A 21,845-nucleotide genomic window follows, 5' to 3' on the forward strand; every position below is an offset into this window, starting at 1 on the left:
CATAAGCTCAGCCTTTAACTATAACTATTAAAGATATTTTAATAATTAAAATGTAATTAAAAATTAAGAAAGTTAGTGCTTTTTTATAATTTATGTTTTTTATATTATAATAAAATTAAAATAAACCAATAATGTGCTGGATTTGGCTTTCGGGGGTTTTCTGATCTTGAATTCATGTCAATCCCAGTATTTTTACATTCCTACTTTTTCAATTCAAGTTAAACTCACCTATAAATCTGGCTGGAGGGATTGGCCCCTCAAATGGTGGCCCCATTTGTATCAATTTTGTAATTTCTAAGTAAAAGTATACTTGAAAGTTTGGAAAGATTAGGACATAAAGAGCATCGTTTATCCTATGTTTGGCGGGAAAGTGATGGGGAATATATTTGTAAAAGAAATATTATATATAATATTTTTTAATTTATATGTGATAATAATTAGATTCTTATGAAGTTAACAGAAATATCTTTATAAATATTTTATATTAAAAAAAAGCTACGAGAGAGATGGAATAAAAATATGAGAAAGAATGATTGGTAGAGAAAGAGGGTTTACTAGGAAGTAAATGTGATAAAAAAAAAACATTTAGTGAAGTAAAATGACTCATGGTTTAAGATAAAGATCTCGTAATTGTATTTTTTTTAGATTTTTTGTTTTTTGTAACTATCATATGATAAAATGTTCTTTCTCATTTATTAAAATAGTCATAATTGATCAAACTATATTAAAACTGTGTACCTATCATGTGATTTGCTTTATTTTTTATGTTTTTCTTTTAATATATTTACAATGATGTTTTTGCCGACACAAGTGGAATGAGAGCTTCTACATACTCAATAAAAAACACTAAGAAAAGAAAAAAAATATTAAGAAAAATGATTTTTTTCTTATTTAATTTTGTTATATAAAAAAAATCAATTATAATTAAAATTTAAAATTTTAAAAATTATTTAACCCTTATATTACAAAGAGAAACATGTGAAATAATTTGAAAAAACACATAAAAATAATTTATTAATTTTAAAAATATATTCTAATTTTCTTTTTTCTTTTTTTTCTTTTTTTATTTTTTTCTTAGTATTTTCCCTCAATATTAAAACTAAACATAAGGTACAGATAAAAATTTAAAATAAATTAAGAAAGGATGTAATTAAATTAACCTCCACCCTTATATATAATATTTTTTTAATTTTTAGTTTCATTATAAAAAAATTAAATATAATTAAAATTAATTAATAATTTATATATTTTAAAATTATATAGGAAATAAGTGAAATGAGTTTTACAATATATATAAAAATAATTTATTAATTTTAATTTTTTTTTTCTTTTTTTTTTCTCTCTATTTTTTTTATTTTCTTTTAATTTAAAAAAGTAAAAGAGATAAAAAGAAATCCGATTAAATTAATCTCCTTCCTTATCCTTAAACATCTAGCATCCAACTTTCCATTCAAATTAAATCACTTATATGTTAAAAAGAAATGTCAAAGGGAATGATGATGAAAACTTTCAACCAATCCGTAACTATCCCTAAAATAAAGTTTTCTTACTATTTTTCAATATTTCTTTTCTTTTCACATACGAATATTTTTTTTATGTACATTTAATCCTTCTTATAAGTATAGTTTTTAAAAAATAAATTTTCCTCTTAATAAATAACTTAAAATTAACTTCAAAATTATAAATAACAAATAAATTAAAATTAAATTAAATTCAAAAATGCTTTTTAAATTGGTTCTCATTTTAATATTACCCTTTTTTTTCTACCCCTCAAGTTGGGATATAACCTAGCCATAATTAAGTGCCCTGCTGTACCGTACTTAATCAACTTGCCTTCACCGTTAACAGGTCCGCGACTGGGACTGGGTGGATGTTTTGTTGTCTCAAATAAGCCTATACGATTCTTGTCCCACGTATTTCAATTCTATTTCCCAAAGAAATAAATAAATAAAAAGAAAAAGGAGGGAAAAAAAGAGCAAATAAAACAGGCTTAAACCGCAGATAAAACAGAGTGTCTTTGAGATTTTATTTATGACTGGAAGTAATTTGCCTTATAGTGGGCAATCATTAAGGATATTACAAGTGAACAACGTACAGATTCAGTAACCGTGACAAACCCCCAAACCACAAAAATAACCAACATTTTCATCTCGAAAATGCGAATTCACCGGTCATCTAATTGCATGCCCCTTGGATCCTCTTCTCCACGAGAGTACTGGCCTCTTCTAGGCTGCTGAAGGGGCTCTCACAAATTCAACATGCCCCACCTCGGACAGAGCTGCAATGAACGGCTCCAAATTCACCTGCTCCCCCGGCAAAACGCTGCTGTAATCATTCGCCATCATCCTCGTCTTCTTGTAATCCAATGACTTGTCATTGTATATCTCCCACCATTTGTTTACCAGCATCTTAATGTCCTCTCTCTGCATGTTGTCCTCCTTCCCTGTGTACCTCCATGGCTTCGACCCCTGGTATACCATTCACAAATATTTGTATTAGTATACATAACCACCACAGGTTATAACTTGCGAATTAATCTCCCAAAATCAATCTTCTGTGGTACTCACCGCTGCACAGTAGTGAACAACTTTCACTTTATCAAGCTCTACATTCTCAGGATGCCGCCACAGCATGGCAAGGACAAGATTGTAGACCAGAGGAATAGGCTTATATACATCCCTGAAGTACATATTCAAGAAATCCTGCCAAAAACACATAAACATTTTCCTAAATAACAAAATCCCAGAACCGCAACCGGATTATGTTGGAAGAATATCATCAGCAAAAGCTTATGTGTTTACCTGCTCTGCAAAAGGGGTTGCAGGGGTGATCCTGAGGGTTTCCAAGAGATCTTCATAGGTGGAGAGGCTGGGCTCAAACACAAACATGCCTGCGTTGAAGTAAAGTGAAGGCGGCTGACCCAGCTCCGCCGGCCACTGAACCTTTTCCGGACACTGTTGGCAGTATCCAATCTTGTACTGTGGCGTGTGACTCCATGTTTTCTCACAGAAACAGTCCATCACTGCATAGAAATGTCCGTCTGGTAGCTCAAAGAGGTGGTCAATGTTATCGTAGACTTGAATATCCCCATCCAAGTATATCATCTTACTGTACTCCACGAACTGATTCATACAAAAATGGCATGTGAATCTACAAATCATGCAAAGATTCATGCAAAATGACAAAAATAGTGATAAGAGGTAATGAGAAAGTACTATCACGTACCTCCCAGATACGGAGCTTTGAATAATTGATAACGTAATAGGCCATGGCGAACTGGGTCTGGTTCTCGGGTGGGTAAACCGGCTCAATCTCTCTGACGATGCACCCCTGGGATTCCAGTTCTCGGCGGTGCTCCACCGGCACGTCCGGTAACACCGCCACCACAAGCGGGTAAGCGGATTTCACCTTCCGCAGCCCCTTGGCTAACCCAACAACACCTTTCACGTAGTCCCCGTTACCGGCCAAGAAGGCCACGTATGCTCTGTCCGGAAGACTAGCCGGTTTCAAAAATCTGGACGGTTTTCCCGAAGCGGAGATGATTTCAGGAGCCATGTGAGCGAGAATGTGCTAGACTTGATGGGAAGGAAGAGAGACGACGGTTCTAGAGAGAGCTGAGGCTGGAGAATCTGACTCTGGGTTGTCTTTCTTTCTTAATTGAGGATGCCGATGGCGCGTTTGTGGCTTAAATAAGCGATAAATGATATTTAAAATTGAAGAGGGTGAGCCTAATTTGGTAACTTCATAGGTCATATGATCTTGGGTTGCCTGCTGACACGTGCCTCAGGTATGATCCAACGGTTGTGCAGTGTCACCGGGAAGGTTCTGGAGACGTGGCATGTGGAAGAGACTAGAAAGGGCTAATCAATTTCTTATGGGTTAATGGTACGCAAATTTCTTATACTTATCTTGCCTCGCCCATTCAATCTAACTTTTTTTTTTATTATATTAAAATAAATATATTTTATAAATAATTAAAATATTATAATTTTTTATAATTTATTTTATTAAAAAATATTTATTATTATTATTACATATTAAAAATAAAAAATTTAAAATTAAAGTAAATTAATTTTGTACATAATATGAGTATAAGGACTTAACACCCAAATCTGTTACACATTTTTTAAAAAATCTCAAACTTATTTTTAAATTGTTTATTTAAATTTTAAATATGTTCTATTAAGGCAGGATAGATAAAATAAAATAAAAAAATTCATCTTATTATCATTTTTATTACAAAAAGAGTGTTCTATAATCAAATATACGACAAAGATGTCGGATTCTTTTTTTTTTAAAAAAATAAAAATAAATTTTAATATTTTTGAAAATAGAAATTAAATAAAGTACATTTAGGAACCAGTGTTTTAAATGAAAGTATTTTTTTAATATTTTTTTAAAAAATATCTATAAAATGTTTCACCAAATAACATTATAAGTAATTTCATCTTATGTTTTTTTTAAATATCTTTTAAATTAAAAATAATTTTTAAAATCTTTGTTAAACATACACTTAATTTATTTTAAGCAGAATTACACGTCAATCGAACTTCATGATTAAAAGAATAAAAGGTTTATCTTTAAAGACATCCTAAAAAAATGAATTTATTTAAAAAAAATAAATTTAATGTAAATAAATAAATAAAATATTCAGTGAGAATATTATAAATATTTTTATGTTCAGTAACCGACAAAAATAGTGAAAAAATTGAGGTCCGTGCAATTCAGGGAAAGCTGAGAAAAATTTGATAGGGCCATTGGGGCGGACACATCAGCGGTAGTGGGCCAACAGCATCAAATTCGTGGGCTAACTTTTAAATACTTTTCTCAAGTAACGTGTGGCTCACAATTCTTTCAAGACTTTTCTAACCCTTTCTAATTGCTGAGCTGTATTTTGTTTGTATCTGCATGTAGGCCCGGGTTTTAACCATGGTTTAAAATATCCGTAGACTGCGTGTAGGTCCGCATTTTAACCATGGCTTAAAATATCTTTACAAAGAGAATAATTAGATTTTATGGATATCAAATAAATATTAATATATATTTTGATAAAAATATCGATTTATTCAAAATTTATAAAAATATTTTTAAAAAATTTTAAAATAATAAAATAGATAAAAATATATATTTTAAAGTTATTTTATAAATATAATTAATATAGATATAATTATGAAAAAAATATTTCGTAATAAAAAATATATTAGTCTTAGGTGGTGTTTGTTTTTTTACTTAATTTTAAATAGAACCTTAATGTTTAATAGTATTAAATATTAGGTTATTTGTTTTTGTAATATTTTATTTTTATTAAGTAATAAAAAATAAAGACAAATCAATATGTCATTTTTTTTTAATTTAGAAAAAGTTACATATTTTGACTTTTCTATTTAGTAAAAAATTTATAATAAATCATGAAAAAGTAGAAAAATAAACCACCTAAATTCTGAAAACAAATTATTTTCAGCAAAAAAACCAAAAAAATAAACACCACCTTAATATATAATTTATTATTTATCTTATCAAATTAATTTTAATTTATAAAATATTATAACTTCATTATTATTATTTTTACATTTTAGTATTTTTTTAATAAATTTATATTTTTAATATTTTAAAATAAAGACATTCAACATTAAAAAGGATAAATATAAAAAATTTAAAAATGAAATGATAGTAATTTTTTAAAATAAGATTAATGATGATATATTTAATATTAAAACTTTAATTTATTTAATTCAAATGCATTTAATAATGTAAAATAAATTATGATTCACATGAATTTTTAATATTTATATTTTTTATATTTAATTATCATATAAATTATATAATAAAAAAAGACTTATTAAGAATATTATAATGTTGGTTTTTATATTTTTATTAATCAATTAAATTAAATTTAAAATAAAATAATTAGAATTTTTTTTAATAATGAACTTTAAGAAATTTAATTTAAATATATATTTACAAAAGAGGTGTTGGTTCCTAGTGGTAGAAGTCTTGACTTCAACCTTTTGGCCGGATCTATGGCAAAAAAATGTGAAAGGGTTGACCGCGTTAATGCTGTGAGTGAGGCTGTACAAAAAACCGCGCGTGGGATGTGAGTGGCGCTGTAGTAGGCTGTGGTTGACCGTGCATGGGCTATACTGAGACTGGGCTGTGAGTGAGGCGATACAAAAAAATCGGCAAATATGCCGTAATATCGCCAATATCATCGAAATATCGTCGATAAATCCGTCGAATCACTGAAATTTCCCGACATTTCAAACCATGGTCTTTAACACGTTTTAGATAATAAGCGCCTTTACTGGACCATGATTAGGACCCATTTTCTTTGTCCGTACGAATATTAATGCAATTGGGCCAAGGCCGAGGCCCATCAGTTCTTATAAGGGGTCCAACGCTATCCTTGAATTGACTTTGCAGCGTCGATGGTCCCATTCCAAGCCCATAACCTCTCGCGTCGGTTGAGTACAAATCCCAACTAATGTCCGAGTTAACCAGTGTTGGAGAATCAATGCCCAACTCCATTTATCTCCTTGGAATTAACTTCCTATTTAATTTAGTTTTTTAAAGATATCAAAATCACAAGTTATATCCTTAGTGGTATTTGATAAACCAACTTAATAATTTAATTTAAATTATTAAATAAATTAAATATATTTAGTAAAATGACTTATAGTATGATGTAAAATAAAATTTTAATAAGTAAAAAAGAATTAACTTATTTTTAAATCCATATTTTTATTTTATATTTTTATCCATATTTATCCTAATTACCTTTATGATTTCTTTTGCTATTCCATCACTTCTATTATAACTCTACATTCTATATCCATATTATAATTTATAAATATAAATATGTCAATTTGATGATTTAAAATAAAATTTAAGTTAATTTTATTATACAATTTTAATACTTAAAATAAAAATTAAGTATAAGTCTAAAATTAACAATTTAAGTATAATTTAAAGTCAACTTAAATTATTAAGTAATAAGTATTAAATTTTACTAAACACCCTCTTATTTTTATATAAAAATTCTTATTTTTATATAAAAATTCTTATTTTTATATAAAAATTCTTATTTTTATATAAAAATTCTTATACTTTATATAAAACATTTTAATTTTAAAAATTTAAAAAGGAAAATATATATAAATTATGTTTCTCTGATTTGTTTTTTCACCCTTATGTTTGGTTCTTGAAACAAAGAAAAGAAAAAAAGAAAACTATAACGAAAGGAAAAAAAATATAAAAATTTCTCTTGTTTATTCAATTATCGAGGGGTATTTATTTTTTTGGATTTTTTCATGACATCCCCATATAAAAAAATAAAAATCATTCTGTAGACCCCCTTTGAAGAGCCAAGGGATCTTAGTTTTTTAGATAACATTAGAGGAGCCGGGCAGCAGCTGAGGTAAGTGGGGGCCCTTCTTTTCCCTATGCCCGGGAAATCAGCTGCCTAGCATACCATAAGCCCATGCTTGCTGATGTGATGAACAGGAAATGGAGGGTTGACTTGCTGAAGAAGACACCAGCAGAGGAAAGAAAAGGAGGGGAGGGTAATTTTTTTAGGGCGATTTTTTTTTCTGAGGAGGGGGAGGCACCTTTGGCTGCCGTTTTCAGAGATATTGAAGGGAAATGATATTTTTGGGGGAGTGAGAGAGAGGTTCTCATGGCCGGTTTCCAGGGGTTTTCTTGAGCTTGAGAGGCAAGGAAACTGTTGAAGGAAAACTAGGGAGTGGATATAATTTTAGGAGAGAAAGCTTGTCGGAAAGAAAGGAGAAGCTGAGAAGGTTGCTTTGAGGACACCCAGACCACCCTTGAGCTTGGTATATTCCCGTTTCTCAATATACTATTCTATTCTCTACTGATCTAGGAGTATGGTTTTGATTGTTTGCTGTGGACGTCAAGGGCCACGGGATTGTTTTGATCGAATATGTTTGAGTTGGGAGATACTCCCATTTCATGGTGACTGCTTCATTAGTGTTTTACATGGTTTGAGATTCCTGGAAGAGTAGAAATAAATTGACCCCATGCAAAGAGAGGGATTCAGAGGAAGGTCCTCTAACTTATTTAAAGGATGGGAAGGTAAAACAGTAGCATTATGGGTTTTGATTTGGTTTGCAAAACTTTAACAGAACCCATCATCCACCAATATTCGTCACATGATCCATTTCCTTTTTTTCATCACCTTGCTCGTGCCTTGCTCACCGTCAGTGGCCTAAACCAACCCATAGCCCATCTCTTACACCATGCATGGCTGTCCAAAGCCCTTCCAAATCACCCACTCACGCACATGAGGGACCATGCAAAGCTATCCACCTCTCCTATACCCATTTTCTCTCACTAGCTTTTCCTTTTAATCCTCACACTCATGATCTCTGTTTTCATACTCATTCTTCCAGCTTACCTAACACATTCAGCCTCCACTCATAATGTATATCATCACCCTCCCATACATAACCATTTCCTACTTACCCATTTCTCCCATCATCACCTTTTCTCTCTCTACACCACACTTCCTTCATGCATTCCGTTTTCTAACTAATCCATTTCATCCCATACCCCTTCTTACACATATCCTCATTCAACTACACCCCCTTAAACCCATTCCTCTCTCTAAGCCTTCATATTTTTTTTTCTCACCACATTTTCTCTCTCTACACCACATATTCCCTATGCATACCCATTTCTCACTCCACTTTTCCCACTCATTCCACGGTTCCTCTCCCCATGAATCTCTTTCTTGCCCTTTCCCTTGAACATATGACCCATATGCATGATTGTTTGGACGCATGCATGCCCTTCTTGGAAGACACGGATAGGTTTGGCCTCAACCTAGGTTTTTTTTGGGTGAAACCTTTCTTTGATCTTCATGGCTAATATTATGGGCAGTGGGTTTTGTTGGTGGGCTTCCAAGGCATTGGCTTGTGGACTTGGGCTTGGTGTAGATGGAGCCCAAAGCTCTTTTAATGAATGGATGTGGGCTTGGTGTAGATGGAGCCCAAAGCTCTTTTAATGAATGGACGTGGGCTTGTGGACTTGGGCTTGGTGTAGATGGAGCCCAAAGCTCTTTTAATGAATGGATGTGGGCTTGGTGTAGATGGAGCCCAAGGCTTTTTTAATGAATGGACTTGGGCTTATGATGGGGAAGGAACCCAATTCAACTTTCAAAATCTTATTATTATTATTATTATTATTAATTCAAACTTTCAAAATCTTATTATTATTATTATTAATTCAACTTTCCAAATCTTATTATTATTATTACCCTTATTATTATTATTATTATTATTATTATTATTATTAACCCAAAGCACTTTCAAAATCTTATTATTATTATTATTATTATTATTATTATTAATTCAAACTTTCAAAATCTTATTATTATTATTATTATTATTATTAATTCAACTTTTAAAATCTTATTATTATTAATATTATTATTATTATTATTATTATTATTAACCCAAAGCACTTTCAAAATCTTATTATTATTATTAATCTTATTATTATTATTATTATTATTATTATTATTATTAATTCAAACTTTCAAAATCTTATTATTATTATTATTATTATTATTATTAATTCAAACTTTCAAAATTATTATTATTATTAATTCAACTTTCCAAATCTTATTATTATTATTAATCTTATTATTATTATTATTATTAATTCAAACTTCTCGTAGTTCAATTTCCTAAAGTCCATTTCTCGTTTTCTTTAACAAATTTCAATTTAATTATCGGAGCTCTAATCTTTTAAATTTAATTCCAAATACTCCAATTTTCAAATAAACTCCAAGAATCCAGTTTTCACTCGAATAGTTTTTAATCTCATTTCAGTTCTTAAATAATCTTCTGATCTTCTTGATTTTACATAAGCAATAGTAAATTCTTCATAATTCTAAAACACGGAATTTGTGAGACTAGTTCGTGAATAATAAATTGGGCTTTGGTGGGGGGCCCTATGTTTGAGACCTGTTGATTGTCAACTGTTGTGCTTAATATATTTTGCTTGATCTTCGTTTTGCACTCCGATATGCATGAGCTATAATTTGTATTTGTTAATTGTGTACTAATCTCATTTCTTGAAAGCGCATTGTGGCTCGTGGCCCAGGTACGCATACACTCTCATTCTGATACTTCACTATACATGTTCCGATTCGCATATGTGCATGATCATTCAGGATATTCATTGATTTCCTCATCAATTGCCATGATTGCTTCATTTTATTAGTAGGGACCCGACTTTAGGGACTTAGAGGGGTGCTACGGTCTCTACCGTACCTTCCCGATAAGTAACCTGACCCCCGAACCCGATCCTGTTTTTCACAAACCACCTTTTCCGAAACAAGGAGTCACACTTAGGGTTTTTCTTTCTTATTTTATTTACCCTTTTAAAAATAAAACAAAAATAAGTGGCGACTCCAAGTCATTTTCAAATAATCAATAAAAAATCAATTTTTCAAATAAAAATCGAGCTCGCCATCGAGTGGGAAACCCATGAGCCGAAATGCGGGGTCCACACATTCTCTTTAATTTTTATTTTTTTTTGTAATTTTTTAAATATTTCTTATAAACCAAACATAATTGAAAATAAAATAATATTTTATTTGATTAGTCTGATAAAAATTTTGTTTAAATATTAATAATAATAAATGGGTTTCAAATCTGGCATAATTTTTAGTTTTTTTTATATCTATAAAAATAAAATTAATGGCAGAAACAATGTGCGCTAAATGCTTGTCTTAAATCATTTTTTGTCCGTGTTCGGGTGAACCAAGGCCATCCAAGCTAAGAGCCCGTCTGAGATTTCTCCGCCCATTTTGGAATGGGTTAAAACAGGCCCATTTCATATTATGGCTCCAGCCTATGGTAAGCCCAGCCCAAAATTAAAGGTGTCAGTGTCAGCCCAATCCGGCCCATTTCTCAGGCGCTAGATCAAGAGATCGTCTCCAAGCTCTCGACGAACGCATCAAACATTGGTAGATAATTTCCTCGGTATCTCGCCATGGACCAGAACCAGGTGTGATCTCTATGTCTATATGTAATATATGGATCGTAATGTTTCAGATCTTAGAAATTTTTATTGTTCTTTTGGTGTTTTTTGGGATGTTCATAATAGATCTTAGATCTGTGTTTCTGAGTTGTTGCATTTTTGAGTCTAGGTGTGTTTCTGATGATTTCATGCGGAATTATGTTGGAATTTTGTGTATTGTATTCGTAAGAAAGAAACGGAAAGAAAATTTGGAATATGATAGCTAGTTGGTATGTTGGAATACGGGCTGGAGTATTATTGCATTAGCGTGAGCAAGATACACCAATTCTTGCTATTTTTATCTCAAGACAATTATCCTCTTTTGAATTTGGAGGTTTTGATTTGATAATTGTGACCGTGTTATGATTAGAATTCGAAGTAACATTTGATTAGGTTAGAATTATGATTCTTCCAGGGATATCATAATCTCTGTTTAAACCTATGGTTCTTTGATAATCAGTCAAGCCATTATCAATGAAGTCCTTTATTTTCATTTTTTGGCATATGGAAGTTTTTGTTGAGATTGCTTAAGCTAAGGAGGGTTTGTACAGAAATCTTTAACTCTAAATATGGAAACTAAATCACGCAATCAAACATATTGCTAATGAAACTTATTGTTGGATGATTTAAAGTTATTCAAATTATTCTTTTTCATATGGACTTGCATTTGTTTAGGTTGATCACATATTTGTTTACCAACCAATTGATTCCATTTGGGAATTGATATATGGCGCACTTCTTAGGGACCCATTTACAAATACAATGTTAAGACTGAGGAAAGGATTTGGAATTTTTGTAGTGAACCCAATTAATTGCACTTGTAACTACGGATATCGCAATGCTACTGATGGATTGTTTGTGGAATGTGAACCAGAGTGACCTCACTGAAGTTGTTGAGTGTTTAAACCACAGAATTTTTATGGACATGAAATTATAACCTATGTCTCATAGTCATATAAAGGACCCATATTTCTTGATAGGTTTGCACTCTGAGTGATTAAAAATAATCCTTGTTTTCCATTTAAAATTGGAGCTTGCTCTTTAAACTTGTGTCTCAAAGCTTTTCTTGTTTCTAATGATTAGACACTGCTAATCAAAGTTTCAAAGCTAGTCCAACAAAACCCATGAGAAAGGAAAGAAGCAATTTTTCTGCATATGAGATAAACCAAAACTCATGAAAGGGAAAAAAAATGAATGTGCTGTTCTCAAAAACAATTGGCCCCTGTGAATTTGAAATATGCTATCCTGTTGGACTGACTGTTGTTATAGAGTTTTGCTCTCTCATGAAATTCAATTGAACTCCAACCAGGACCCACAATGGCTTGCTTAAGATTACTTCTCACTTTCTAAGTAACATTATTATTACTTCAATGTGCAGCCAGCAGGGGAAAATTATGCCAACCCAAAGACATGCTTCTTTCATGTGCTCTTCAAGGTGAGTATGTAACTGTTACTCAGCATTTTTTTTGTTTAATGGAGTCAACCTAACTTTATGATTTGGCGTTGTGAACTTTGACAGGCTGCGGCTTTGGCATTCTACATTCTTTCAGCATTGTTCTTTGACAGTTTTGTGATCATTTTTGTGGTTACTGTTGTTCTTGCTGCCCTTGATTTTTGGGTAGTCAAGAATGTTAGTGGAAGGATCTTAGTTGGGCTTAGGTGGTGGAATGAAATAAATGAGCAGGGTGAGAGTGTGTGGAAGTTCGAATGCCTTGACCAAGAGGTTGCTAATTTATTAGTGCATTAAGGCTTCACTTTCCTTTTTGTGTCTATGATACTTGATTTAGCATTTTCATACTCACTCGACAAATCATTTCATCCAATCCCTTTAATTATTTTATTTGTTTTTGGATGTAGTCATTGGCTCGGATGAACAAGAAGGATTCTTGGCTCTTTTGGTGGACAATTTACCTTAATGTAAGTAAATATTGGTTTTAAGGTTGCAGAGTACTTGCCCAGTAACATGATTGTTGCATAATTATTGATGGAAAGTAGAGAAGACAAATTTATGCAAGAAATGTTTTTTAAAGAGCATGCATATGTTTTTTCCTTCATTTCCCTTTTAGTGAATTGACATATTTCTTTAATTTGTTTGGAGAGGATGGTATCAATGATATTGAAGTGTGGAGGTTGAAGGGAAGAGATGATTTGAGGACAAGATTGATTAGGTGATAATAAAATAAGATAAAATTTAGAGAAAACATAAAATGTTTGTGAGAACGCTAGAAAGAGAAAGATTTTTTTTTTTTTTTTAATACAATTGACTTTACTCATAAATAAATAAAAAAAGGAAAAAAAAAGCTAGAAAGAGAGAGTTAAGAGAAAAAAAAATGAGCGAACTTAGTTAGTGATCCAAGAGCTCTAAATTATAAGTATATAGCTCATTACACAAAAGAAGTTTATAGTGAATTCTACAGAAGTCTTTTGTGTACAACCGAAATGGTTATAACTAATTCTAATTGAATCCCTGAAATATTGACATAAGAGGACTATTAGAGCTGAGACTAAAACCGTTCTAGCAATTCATAACACTTAACATCCCCTTAAGTACACAAGTGTAGAAACAACCGTGAGCTTGCTTCAGAAACTAGCTTTTGAGTAGGCAAGGCTTTAACATCAACAAGATTGTTCATCAAATGAAATGAACCAAACATAAGTGTCTTCTATAGAATATGCTTGTGCACAAAATGATAATCAATCTCAACATGCTTGGGACTAGAATGCATCGTAGGATTAGCAGCCAGGTAAGTCATACTAAGATTGTCACAAAGGATGATAAGAGTGCAAAGAAGAGGAACATGGAGCTCACCAAGCAAAGACTGGATCCAAGTGAGCTCAATTGTAGCATTAGCAAGACCCTTGCACTCAAACTTTGCGCTCGAGTGAGAGACCATCTTTTTGCTAGAACTAGATACAAGTAGATTAAGAGATAAGATTAGGGTGTGCCCCCTATTTTTAGGTGTTTATTAATTCAATCTGCCTTTGTCTATCAAAAAAAAAAAACAGAGATAAGATTAGCACCCAAAAAGACACAATAACTGCTAGTACTACTCCTATCATGAGGACAACAAGCTCAATTGGCATCAATGTAATCTAGCAGATCAAGAGAAAAATATGGCTGCAAAGAGAGACCATAGAGAGAAGAGCCCTGAACAGGACAAATAACTCTTTTGACTGCTTGAAAATGAGCCAAGGTAGGTGCATGCATAAATTGAAATAGTTTATGAACAGTATAGGAAATACCCAGCTGCATTATAGTGCAATATTGCAAAGCACTAACCAAGCTACAATACAAGTTAGGATCCTCCAAGAGTTCCATCAGAAATAAAGAGAAGAGGACTAGAGGACATGGGAGTGGCCATAGGCTTTGCATGAGATAAACCAACATGATTAAGAAGATCCTGAATGTGTTTGTTGAACAAAGTTTAGAGTATAACCAAAACGAACAACCTCAAATACCAAGGAAAAAGTTGAGAGGTCCTAAGTTCTTGAAAGCAAACTGAGAATTAAGAGAAAACATGAGCTACTGAATAAGCAAATTACCACTGCAAGTCACAAAAATATCATCCACATAGACTAAGACAACCAACATGTCTTGATGCTGCTGATAGACAAACATAGAAGTATCAACTTTGGAGATGCAAAAACCACGTTGGAGAAGAGCAGTACTAAGCTTGGTAAATCAGACTTGTGGAGCCTGTTTCAACTCATAAAGCACCTTGTTTAATTTACACACATAATTGGGTTTGTGCAAGTCCACAAACCCCTAAGGTTGAGTTGTAAAAATTTGCTTAACCGAGTCATCAGCGAGGAAAAGCATTATTGATGTCAAGCTGTTGAAGATTCACCCCTTGCTAAGGCTAAAATAAGAGCAACCCGGATGGTAGTGGACTTCAAAATAGGACTAAATGTTTTAAAATAATAAAAACCAAGGTGGTGTTTGTTTTTTTACTTAATTCTAAATAGAATCTTAATGCTTAATAGTGTTAAATATTATGTTGTTTGTTTTTGTAGTATTTTATTTCTATTAAGTATTAAAAAGTAAAAAAAACCAATATGTTATTTTTTCTATTTAGAAAAAGCTACATATTTTGGCTTTGTCTATTTAGTAAAAAGTTTATAATAAGTCATGAAAAAGTAGAAAAACAAACAACCTAAATTCTAAAACTAAATTGCTTTCAGCAAAAAACCAAAAAAACAAACACCACCCAAGAGTTTGATGAAACCCCATAGCCACCAATCGAGCTTTATACTATTCAATACTACCATTGGGCTTATATTTCAACCTGTACACCCACTTACATCTAATTACATTCTGATAAGGAGATTGGGGAACCACAATTCAAGTATTATTCTTCATAAGAGCCTCATACCCAAGTGTCATAGCCTATTGCCATTCAGTCGACTTAATGGCCTCACAAAAAAGGAACTTTCACAAATTTTGGAAGAGGAAACGAGGTTGGACAGACGCAACCAAGGCTTAAAAATACTGTCATTGTCACGTGTTATCATTGGATGAGTACTAGTGAGGATAGGAGGTGGTAAAGGATCGAAAGGAGAAGAAGGAGGGGACACAAGAGCAGGGGAAGAAACCAAAGGAGCCAAAGAAGGTAAAGAAGTAGGAGAAGGTTGTGATGATGAGGAAGGTGAAGTAGAAGGTAAAGAAGATGCAAAAGGTGAAACACAAGGATTAGAAATTAGAACTGGGATATTGACAAAATTGTTACTAAAATTACCTTGGCTGTTGCCTCTGCTTGAGTTGCCATTGTTTTTGTTGTAGAAACCACATCCACAACCATGGACAGACTACTGCTGATTGAATTCTTGCTAGCCTGGATTCTGATTTCCTCCTTGAAACTTGAAGTGTCCAAGCTTTTGATTCTTATTGTTGTTTCCTTGACATTGCATAGAAGCTACATTCACCTGATGAAGATTTGTCTCATCAATGGCATGTTGTTACTCCAAGCGATGCTCATGAGTGAGCAACATGCTGTGGATCTCTTCTACACTCAAAGTTTCATGTCTAGAGATCATGGAAACCACAAAGGAGTTGTGATCTATGTCTAATGCTTCAAGCAAGTAGAGGATTTGATCTTGTTCAGAAATTGATTCTTTGATTGCTACGAGATTATCTACAATGGTGTTCACCTTGAGAAGATACTCCATCACGTTTTAGCCACCTTCCTTCATAGTTTGAAGTTGAAGGCAAAGTTGCATAATTAGAGCCTTTGACGTGGTGGAGAAGATTGTCTCGATAGCATTCCAAATCTAAGAGGTAGAATTGAGACCGATGATCTGAGACATCACACTTTCAATTAGGGATGAGTAGATCCAATTCATCACCAGATAACTCTATTGTTGCTAGAGATGAAAATTGGATTCACAATCTCATAATTCTCAAGAAACCCTAGTGGATAGGGTTGTTGATTACTACTCAAAAGCAACATATTTTAGGTAATAATTCTCATGAGATTCACATCTTTTGAGTAGTAATTATGCCTAAAATGTCTAATTAATATGTTGTTGCCCTTGTAAGAGTTACTAACAAGTTTTATGAAGTTTTGGAGTCATTTCAAAGTATGATTTTGATAAATTGGTGACAAAAGAAATGAATCGAATTGAAGAGGACAAATAATGTTGGCGATAATCCAAATGCATAATGAAAAAAGTAATGCAATTGGTTTGGACTAGGATTTGAGCTAATTGGAGGTAGTTAAGGTGGAATCAAGAGAGGGAAATGGAAAAAATGACAAAGGGAAGCTCAAAAATCAAATGTTGTAGATTTGCATGACTATGCGAAATATACTAGAGGAGGAAGGTTGGTTGTAGTGTAAGGAGGATGCCTAAGTTGATTTCGCACGGTCATGCGAAATGGTCCAGAAAGCTCTCTGCTACTGCTCCACTAAATTTCACACGATCGTGCGAAAATGACAGTCTTCGTGTGAAATGGCCGAAGCTCATGCGAAATTGTGAGTTTGATGTTAAACTCCAGATTTGTGGATTTGGAAGGTTCTAGAAGACCAATGAGAGGTTGCTAAGTGTCTACCTGACCTTGGCTTATAAATAGAAACTTGAATTTCTTATTAAAGAGTTTTTGGATACTTTTGATTGTAGAATTTTCTAGATTCTCTCTTAATGAATTTTTTTTTTTTTTTTTCATTTTCCCTCATTTTCTTACTAGTCAAACATGCCTTGTGAGACCAAATCTCCTAGTATAAGTAGCTAAATCTTGTTTTTCTAGAAGAATGGAGGATCTAGAGGCAAGATCTATGGTGAATTAGAGAAATGAGTTTTAATTGCAAAGGTAATTTGATCCAATTGATTGATTACTTAAATTTTGAGGATTTCTCTCTTCAAATTATTTTGAATGACTATTACATTGCAAACTAGATAGATTCATTAAATTCTGAAAACTAGATTTAATGAAATCGAATAGTTGCATTGTATGAATCATTGGAAGATGATTTAAGATGAATTGAATATATAGTTTAAATTAATCTCTTGGATTAAATAATCTAATTCGAAGAGAAATTAGGTCTAGAATTAAAGCTAAATTTAAAATCGGTTTAGATGAGAATTTAGGTTTTTAATCTAACTTGATGAAAAATAGATCTCAACATCTATTCACCATAGAGATTGTTTTCTGGAAAATCCTAACTCTTAAGAGTTTTTTTTTCTTATTAATTTCCTTTTATTTTACATTTTATTGTTCATTTCATTTCATTGTTATTTTGAATTTTTATCATGAATTGTCAATTCAATTTCACTTGATCACGATTATTTCTTTTCCCCTCATTAAAGCCTTAATTACCGGAAATAATCCATCCCTATGGACGACACCTAAGACCACCATACTATACCGTAGCTTTTGCTAAAAAAAAACCTTTTGTTTGGGCAAGAGTTATTTTAGCATAGTTGAATTAGGTTATAAATTTTGTTTTGATGCAATAAACGACGAAAAATCAATTGATCAGTTGTAAGCCATTAGCAATCAAAATGTTGAGCATCTGAGTACACCATAGGTGATAATTCAACCGATCAAGCCTAATGGTGAATGCTTGATTCAAAGATGGCATAATCGGAGTAGTGACTTGCGCATTTGAACTCAAACCAATGCCACTTCAACTCAAACCAGCACCATTATAGTGAGGATGAGTAAGACTGGAAGAAGAGGAACCTTTGGACGCCATGGAAGCAGGCCTTCAAGGATCAAAAGCTTTGATACCAAGATAAAATTCAAAGAAAACATAAAGTGTTTGAGAGAATGCTTGAGGGAGAAACAGTTAAGAGAGGAAATGAGCAACTCAGATAATGATCTAAGAGCTCTAAGCTCATTAATCGGAGAAGTTTATAATGAATTCCAGAGAAATCTGACTTGTAGAACCAAAATGGTTATGATTGATTCTACCTAAATCCTTGAAATATTTGCATAAGAAATGGTGACTATTAGAGCTAAGACTAAACTCGTTATAACAATTCATTACACTCAATAAATCAACCTTTCATTTATGCTATTAAATTCTGGAAGCAAGAGAAACAAAACTTTGTAATGGATGAGTGGAGTTCAAATGAAGATCTAGAGTTTGACTAGTGGAGGGACAAGGAATTAAGGGCAGAGTTACAATGAACAACATCCAAAAACTATAAGTTGTATAATTGCTGATAGAATGACAATTGGGTGCAAAGGTTTGGTCATGTGCTACAAACAGAAACAATTACTGTCATTAAGAAGCAGCATGGTTGGTAATACATGGATGAGGAGAGGACTAAAGGACCTAGGCTGAAGTTGTGAAAAGGGAGGTGAGGGCATATGTTTTACTGGAAGATATCATTTAACTAAGTGGAGTAGAAAAATCAAGATTTCTATGGCTGTGCCAAATATTCGGGTTTAGGCTTAGATAAATGGAGTAACCTAGCAAAGGCGAAAAATGGGGAAAATACTGTTTTGAAAATTTCATTTTATAGGTAGCTAATGATTGCTTAGAAAGATGGGAAAATAATAAGAGGGCTTGGTGATATTTAATACATTATTTAGCAAAATATAAATCATCACGCTTTGCTCTCTGTGTTGACAATGGATTTTATCTAGGCCATGCAGCATTGAAAAGTCGATAAATATCTTTGAATTTTTCTTTTCATTTAATTTTATTCTTACTGTGGCTTTTTTTCCTGCAGGCTGTTGCCTGGATCTTCCTAGGAATATTTTCAATCATAAGATTTGAACCTGACTATGTCCTAGTTGTGGGCGTTTGTTTGAGCCTCAGCATTGCAAACATTGTTGGATTCACTAAATGTCGCAAAGGTATGCAGCTACATTTCTTTCGACCCTTTCCTATATTTAGTAGCAGTATAATATTGTTTGTTTAGAGGTGATTTTTAATGCTCTTACATACCCATGCTTATAAACCTTAAGCAAAAGAGCATTCTTTTCCATGGGTGTGAAAGGATTACATAACAAAGAATAATTTTGCTAAAAAATGGGTCCATCATCACTTATGTCCTTCTCAGTGATGTTAGCCAAATGGCTGGACGTTCTGATATAAATCAATTTCATAGGAGTGTTCTGACTTTCCATGTCATCATCATTTTCGAGCTGGTTGATCCTCATGAAAAGTGTTGCTTTCATCCACTTGCATTTTTGCCATTTGGGCCAGTATTGAGATGCTGGGGCCTCTGAACTGGTCAATAAAAGTTCCTTCTAAATTAAGGAACACTAACGCTGGTATTGCGTTTAATGCATTGAAATAGAAATGCACGAAATATTTTAGGAAACTCTCGTTTTCATATTCTAGTGTGATGACTCTCAAACAGGAGGAGCTCATGGATTCTGACAACTGCTTATCTAACCCTTGTTTAAGCTTAAAAACTGCTTTGCCTTTTTCCAGATGCCAAGAAGCAGATTCAACAATTTGCCACCCAAACCATTGCATCTCGTTTCTCATCAACATTGCAATCAGCATTCAGTGTTGTATAAGGTTCCCTGAACGGGAGAAGAATCACTCATACTAGGAAAGACATGAACCCCATCTTGGTCATGGCTTATTACCGGCTGATACCTTTATGATTTTTTTTTTTTTTTTTCGGTCTCCCCACTGGCTTTATCAGGAATATATGCCACTCTGCCTTTTTTTTCTGTTTTTTTTTTACTTCTTCTCTTTAGCCAAATATTGGAGGTCAATTTTGTGTTGTGTTGTTTTGTACTATACAAAGAGATGGAAAGAATGACTGAGAATGCTTTTAATGTTTTTTCTTTTCTGGAATTGAACTCGTTCATTTCTTGTTTAATATACTTCAGTGTATCTGATTATTCATTGATTTAAAGTGAGAACCAACTTCAGCTGGTTTTACTGCACTCCTTAATGGGAAATTTTGTGGGCCTTTCCTTCTTAAATTGTTGAGCTTAATTAAATCTTTCCTATAGTTTGTTCATTCTTTCCCAGTCAGGTCTGGCTTTGGTGCTGGCATATAGACACCAGACTCCCCGTTATTTCTTTGTTTTGCCAATGAAAATAAAAAATTTTAAAAAAAGTAAAAAAAAAAGACACTTGATTGCTATATGCTCAAACCAGGCTCCCAGGACACTTCCAATTTCCAACACTTCAATCTGGCCCAACCTAGCCTAGGTTGGAAGACGCTGCACTACTACGCATCATTATCACCATGTGAACACCTTGAGTCTACCACGCTGTCTCATTTTTCCTAGGAACCGAACAGGATGTTGGAAACTTGGAAGTGCATTTTCATCATTTGGGAAGAAGCATAGTCAGAATCACCCATATGCAGTCTCCATGGGAACAGTCTCCAACAGAGTCTTCGTTTCTAATGTCAAAAGTGCCATGGTATGATTCGCAATATAATAATTATAGTGTTTCTCCAACCAATTCCAGGAGTCCAAACTAGAATTTTGTGAGAAACTTCCACTCCGACCTCCAAAGAAAAAAAAAAAAAAAAAACCATGATTGGTCAACTGTGTGAGGTCTTATGTTTTTTAATTAAACACCACCCCCACAAAAAAAAAAGAGAAACAAATCAAAAAACCCGAAATCATATTGAGTGGAGTAGTGATTTGGAGAATATCTCCATTTTTTTTTAATTGGTAGATGGTGTCAACCCAATCCTAATCGTTTGCATAACAACCCTTTTGAAAGCGTTTAATATTCTTCAACAACCTAACTTAATTGGGCTATAACCAAAAAGATCAAATAGAGAGATGGTTTATGGGTTCGACTTGAGTGTGTTTCATGAAAAATTTGCTGTGGAATGAGTGTAAATTAGGTCATAGTGGTAGCTATTAGCATCACATTTTACATGGTTGGATGCAATAAAAAATCTCAATATTTGACACTACAAGTCTTACCCTCCAAGCCACCATAAAAATCTCAACTCTATCCAAATATAAATAATATATTTGATATGTTAAAATTCTCTTTTGGCTTTCAAACTCATCACCTTTTTTTCAAAGTCCTTACTTACCAACTGATCTTATAAAGTGTGCTCACCATTTTGGATTTTGCAGCCATGAGACTTTGTTTCCATGACCTTTCAAGTTCAGTACATTTATTTAAATAATTTTATTAAAAATATTTTGAGTAATTAAAATCCTATTTGATAGTGATTTTAAAAAACATTTTTAATTTTTTTAATATTTAAATTTTTTTATCAAAATATTAGAAATACTATAAATATTTTTTAAAATCATTATGAAACACACTCTAAGTATAACTTATAACTTATAAGTGAGTGATGTTTTTCATCTGTCATGTCATGTATATAATTTAGTTTTAATTTTTTTGTATTTTAAT

General features: G+C 32.6%; 2 protein-coding genes across 2 annotated transcripts; one reads left to right on the forward strand and one right to left on the reverse strand.

Moving 5' to 3' along the window:
- Positions 1-1,990: 1,990 nt before the first annotated feature.
- On the reverse strand, positions 1,991-3,658 carry LOC117917277 (galactinol synthase 1). Its single transcript, XM_034833497.1, has 4 exons — positions 3,226-3,658; positions 2,802-3,122; positions 2,568-2,702; positions 1,991-2,468 (listed from the first exon to the last, which is right to left on the reverse strand). Exons 1-4 carry the CDS (start codon positions 3,553-3,555, stop codon positions 2,226-2,228), a joined length of 1,029 nt encoding a protein of 342 aa, XP_034689388.1. The 5' UTR covers positions 3,556-3,658; the 3' UTR covers positions 1,991-2,225.
- Positions 3,659-10,944: 7,286 nt separating this feature from the next.
- LOC117917258 (Golgi apparatus membrane protein-like protein ECHIDNA) lies at positions 10,945-20,395 on the forward strand. Its single transcript, XM_034833468.1, has 6 exons — positions 10,945-11,031; positions 12,422-12,478; positions 12,563-12,766; positions 12,901-12,960; positions 19,219-19,345; positions 19,929-20,395. The coding sequence occupies exons 1-6, from the start codon at positions 11,017-11,019 to the stop codon at positions 20,015-20,017; spliced, it is 552 nt and encodes a 183-aa protein (XP_034689359.1). The 5' UTR covers positions 10,945-11,016; the 3' UTR covers positions 20,018-20,395.
- Positions 20,396-21,845: the final 1,450 nt, after the last annotated feature.

The sequence above is a fragment of the Vitis riparia genome, chromosome 7, assembly GCF_004353265.1.
Source record: "Vitis riparia cultivar Riparia Gloire de Montpellier isolate 1030 chromosome 7, EGFV_Vit.rip_1.0, whole genome shotgun sequence".
NCBI lineage: Eukaryota > Viridiplantae > Streptophyta > Magnoliopsida > Vitales > Vitaceae > Vitis > Vitis riparia.